The sequence below is a fragment of the Opisthorchis viverrini genome (genome assembly GCF_000715545.1).
Source record: "Opisthorchis viverrini unplaced genomic scaffold opera_v5_272, whole genome shotgun sequence".
In the NCBI taxonomy this organism is placed as follows: Eukaryota; Metazoa; Platyhelminthes; class Trematoda; order Opisthorchiida; family Opisthorchiidae; genus Opisthorchis; species Opisthorchis viverrini.
The window spans coordinates 47,233-52,668 of NW_008751930.1; the positions used below are offsets into that span (position 1 = coordinate 47,233).

The 5,436-nt window shown below is 39.2% G+C and overlaps 1 protein-coding gene across 1 annotated transcript; it reads right to left on the reverse strand.

Annotated features, from left to right (window-relative positions):
- Positions 1–778: 778 nt before the first annotated feature.
- T265_09378 (hypothetical protein) lies at positions 779–5,030 on the reverse strand (the record flags this gene model as incomplete). Its single annotated transcript, XM_009175422.1, has 5 exons — positions 779–869; positions 927–997; positions 3,164–3,193; positions 3,737–3,781; positions 5,013–5,030. The coding sequence occupies 4 exons, from the start codon at positions 3,776–3,778 to the stop codon at positions 779–781; spliced, it is 234 nt and encodes a 77-aa protein (XP_009173686.1).
- Between the last annotated feature and the right edge of the window lie 406 nt (positions 5,031–5,436).

A 5,436-nucleotide genomic window follows, 5' to 3' on the forward strand; every position in this document is an offset into this window, starting at 1 on the left:
CATGAAACATTAGTAGATGTTTTGAGGTCACAACAAAGAAATGAACTGAACAAAACAACCCACCTTGTTACTTAGGTCTAGTTTGTTAAATGAAGGTGTTCGTGATCCAGCATAAGCGTTTACTGTTCACAGCATGAAGCAATTTGGTAAAATTTTGATATAAATTGCTTTGTTTGTAAAGGGGTCCCCTGTTGAGCTATTTCATTATTACATGCAATTGCCAACAGTTCGTTGTTTACATATATCGAAACATTTTCTTATTCCCAAACTCCTAATCTGGGACAACACCCTACTGGTAGTCAACTGCCACGAAGTCAAGGCGTTCAAATCACTGAGGCGTTTTTTTTGGAGTGCAAACCGCTGATGAATCTCAGTACTGTCGAAACTCATGTGTGATGGGATGTTTCGATTTGGATGAACCTCAGTGGCCTGATTAATTCAACGGTATTCCATTGAATAATTGATGTACAGATGCGTCAAATGTACAGTGCGTAAAAAAATGGCACTGACAAACACCAACCATCGCCGACTTGAGTGAAGCTTACGGACAGCTTTCTGCTTTTTTTAAATGACCACCTCAGACAACCGAAAATCCTTAGTCACATCACCCGAATGATTAGCCAAGGCCCAGCTTACGTAAAACGTGTGACATCATCGGAATTCATATCCTGGGAATAGGCCCGTGACAAGCTATATTTTCAGATGTACATACATCCGTAGTCGAACGTTAGAAGACTTTATATGAGTGTTCGCCACCATTCAAGAGAAAATGAACAAATCAATTGATCATCACAACCAGAACAGTCACTAGGTCGTCGTTCAATGAGTCGGGCACACCAATCACATCGCTCAAGTGTGAACACGTTCGCCTGTTCAGACGTGAAAATTCAGATGAGCCCAACGTACGTTGGTGGAGTAGTGGTTACACGCTCGCTCGGCATGCCAATCTCCGGGGTTCAGATCCCGGCACCGCCATTAGATATGCGCTGCTAACAAGCTGTAATAAGAGAGAAACTCAAGTCCTTCGGTGTAGACTCATCAGAATGATTACGTCAAACGAGAGCGCGGTGAACATGAACAATATAACGAAATCATATGAATTCAATTAAAATCTGCCGAACAGTCTAAAATTGGCTCTTGTCAACCTTTCCACTGGTTGAGCGTAAATCATAACACCCAGAATGCGATGATGGTTGCAAAAATGCAATCACTAGTCAGTACATTACGATGGTTCCGTGACTTACCTGTCCATCTATTACGCACAGTTGTGCAACCTTGGGGAATAGACACCGTACAGAATATCAGAGTACAAATATAATAAACAAGGTAGCCTTGTCTTTGTGAGTTACACTAACGGGTTTCTGCAAATCAAGCTCATCTATTGAACGGCGCACACATTCAACAACCATGGCCAAAAGCAACACCAGAAATATGTCGTCGGCTGCCTCCAGCTCATATAACATAATCTTGATTGCCATGTAGTTAATATGGTCCTGTAGTCTAATCAAGTTCTTCAGGTCATGATAACTTGCTAAATATTCTTAGCAGAATACAGATATGCGCTTTAAAGCAATTCGTTACTAATCCTTATATTTCCAGATGATTCAGAAGGGTCCATAAAATTGGTGGTATGCACTCATGTGTTTTAATAATGAACTTTTATATAAATATCTAACTAACGCTCATACAGTGTATAGTAGGTTTCCAGGACAATTCATCCTACAGTAACAGTGTGTTGGCCATAACGTACCGGTGTGTGATACCTGCTCAGGTACAAAATATCTCCTTAGATTTTATTCCAGAAATACATACGCATAATTTGAGCATCACAATCGAGCTGATTCCCACTTTCCTGATCATTGATATTCCACATTTTACCTCAGTTAGGATCGTTTGACCCGGTTGAGAGACAATTTGCAGTCGAAGTAATTGAGCAAAAAGTCGTTACAATTACTCTGAGCTCTCTTTGCAGATTTTCGGACATGGTGGCCATTCCGACCCAGATCTGCTAACTGTTCGGTTGGATGCCAAATATGAAAACTACCGTCAGTCTCTCTGCCGAGTCAATACCAGCGAAACCTCAGACTTCAAAACGACATGGTTACACGTTTTGAAACAAACAAATATAATTGAATTTATTTTCGCTACCACCCTCTCCGAGTCATTAGATAGGAAACCAGCTACCATCACTAATGAAGATCCCGATGAGGTTCTATATCAAGATGTTGTATGTGTATCTTAAATGAAGCATTTCGAAATCACAGAGAACTGAAATAAGGTGAGCATCAGGCACAAGGAAACCAGCAATGATTTTGTTATGAATGTAGTTTATAACGCTCAAATATTCCGCTAAATTATTGCACTTCAGGTTACCCCAAGATATCCATTCAAGTATTGAAGAAAAACATTTGTTGCTTTGTGAGGTAGGCCACACAAAATACAGCATATAATGCAAAATTTCTGAACATTATAAATGTGTGAAGAATCGAAGCTTACTTATACATCTGCCTCCCAACACACAGGAGCTTAGTTGTGGATAATCTGCAATACGTGGAAATAAATCTCCCTTAAATTATAGTGATGACAATTTATATGTTGAAATGTAGAAAACTTTAAATAGTATTGCCGAAATATCTGCTTTTAGGAGACAAGGAAAACACAATTAGGCCTGGGTTACTCGATTATTAAGAAAGTTTGGTGATAGGTAGCTTTCAAGCTGGAAATACTGGAAAGCAGTTGATGGTCACCGAGTGAACATGATCAAGTGAACTAGAGAAGTCGAAATTGGTGTCCCATGAAGCTCTAATAAACGATGTACCTTCACTCACATGCACAAGAGCAGATGTGTTTTGCCACCGTTCTTGTGTTCTCGAAACATCCATGTACTCCTACAGAAATCCACAACCTTTAGTTGGCATATTAAAAACGTACGAAAATTTGCTCGCAATAAGTAACCCATCAATAAATGCCGGCAAGCAATAGGTACGCCAGCATTCAATCTCACTTTTGTTTCACTACGATAGCCAGCTTGTAAACGGCGGACAAATTTTGAGTTCGAATTGACCCTCAAGCTGACAAGTTAATCCTTTCTTGCTCAGTGTCTGACATCAACATAAAAATTTCGAACCGACAATGAGAACTATTGAAAAAGCTCACCACTTACCTGCAGATGTGTGATCCATTCTGCTGCAATCTTTTTGTAAAGGAAAAAACAAAACTACATTCAACATTCATTTTACAGGGAATTATTGAGACAAAAATAAGTGATAATAGATAAACATGACTAGCAACATTTTACTCGTATCGTTTGTGTTGATAAAAAATTCTCTTTTGCATACTGTTCATCATTACTTGCGATCGAATGTGGACAAAGTTCATCTTTTGTGAAGAGCAACTAAACAAAAAATCAAAGCCAAAAAATACAAAACGGAAAATATGATTTTTTTGTAAATTCACTCTTTACTCATCATTCAACGACTGTAGTTATGGTCACCGAGGTTTGACAAGCATCATGGAATCAACTGTTTTGCGAATATCCACAGAGGTAGTTTTCAGCCAGATTCAAATGTGATATCGCCAGAAACGTAAATAGGTGCATGCGAAATGTTACAAGCTACTCATGGTTCACTTGTAGTTGCAATATACTTTTTTCATTGTGAGAAAAGTTATTCGAGTTGCTGCCTGCATGTTCACGCGCTAATTCAACCAGGTAAGAAAGTGTAATTTATTTGCTTACTCGTACATCCAAAGAGGACCGTGCATGCTGATTTCTGTTCATTCACTGCGGTGTACATAAGACAGTACCTGTTAGCTCCACTACACCCGGTCGGTTAGTGCACACTAACAAGTATCATGTGCCGTTTCAATCAAAATTTTAACATAAAATGTTGTGAAAAACAGTTTTTGTTAAGCAAGCATTAAAATACTCTCATTTCCGGTTATCCAACAAGTCTCATCTTAAATTTAACTGACTGCAACAAATGAAGCCAATTTTATTGTAAATACACACGAAGAAATTTCCGCACACGATGCCTGAAAATATTTTCCGAGGCGTGGGAAAGCTGGTGCATGGTCCATTCTTCAGAACACTTTATGGGGATATTGGTATCCTACCGAAATGATGATGTACCTCTGTAAGTTGTTCTCTGGAGAGTGTATGTGTGACTTATCAGAAAGTTTCGCGTCATGAAAGGACTAGTTATTAACTTAGGATCTGCATATTGTAGCAAAATGTACATCATACTAAAAACGCCATCTGTGTTTGTTTGAAAAAGGTTCACAGCACCCTTTAAAACGCTGGCGAATAGGACGTACCCTTGCTTATTGACGGTGTAAATCAACAATGCGGTACAAAATGCTCTTAGCATTCTATCGCTGTTGCACCAAGGCGAAGCTCGTTTCATGTATGCTGTTGTGGTATCTAAACGAATTATATGGTTTTCTTGCGCGTGTGCCGTCTAAACAAGCCTCTATCTTTGAAGTTTGAGATTTGCACCAGATTGCATCATCCAATGTATTCATGTACTGATTATCTTCATTACATCCACCACGGTTGCCACTTGCCACAATGCGATTCAGGTAATCCGTGCTTGTGCGCGTCAAATCACCCTTCAACATAAAGAAGCATAACGGGCTATGGAACGCAAATTTCCTGAAAAAGATTAAACATATTTACCTCTCAAACGGAATTCGAGTGCTTATATCCAGTGCAACGAATCCCTTACTATTCAGGGGATGATTTTTAATCAAATTAGGCCTGATAACTAAACCGAAATCGGTACAGTTATATCAGTTTATTACACTTCTTGTTACATAGAATACATATTAGTTCTTGGAACCAAGAGACCCTTCATGCCTATATGCCACGCCAATTTGGTGAAGCACGGCGGAAGCACGGAGACCAACAACCTCATTCTAATCCGTACAATTCTCTCCTTGTCTATCTTCCAAGTTTAACAAAAAGTCACATCTCCACCTCTTCCAAATAAAACGGTTAATAATGCATAACGTACGCTGTTTTTCCTTTTGTTTACATTCTGTTGAAAATGAAGGTGATAACTAAGAATCAAACAAGTCCGTGTAAAAAAAGCCTTTTACCAAATGGTTTTCAAAAGGTAGGAAGCGACCGGGGTCCCTACTTTGTCTATGCTGGTGCCTGGGAATTAGCAGAGCGTTTTTTAACGAACATCTTTGTACATGTAGCCATGTTCAAGCACATTTAAGCACCAACCGCACTGCCTCCAGTTTAAAACCAAACAGACTTGCTTACCTTCATTTACTGTTCGCACTTTACAGTAGTCTGTGAGTAAAATTAAAGGAGATGTACTTATATTTGTAGGCATCTAGCAGTACACCGCGCACATTATCTTCTTCATTGAACACATATGATAGTCACTTAATCGGGCTGGTTTTCTGCACATTAATGGAAGTCTAATC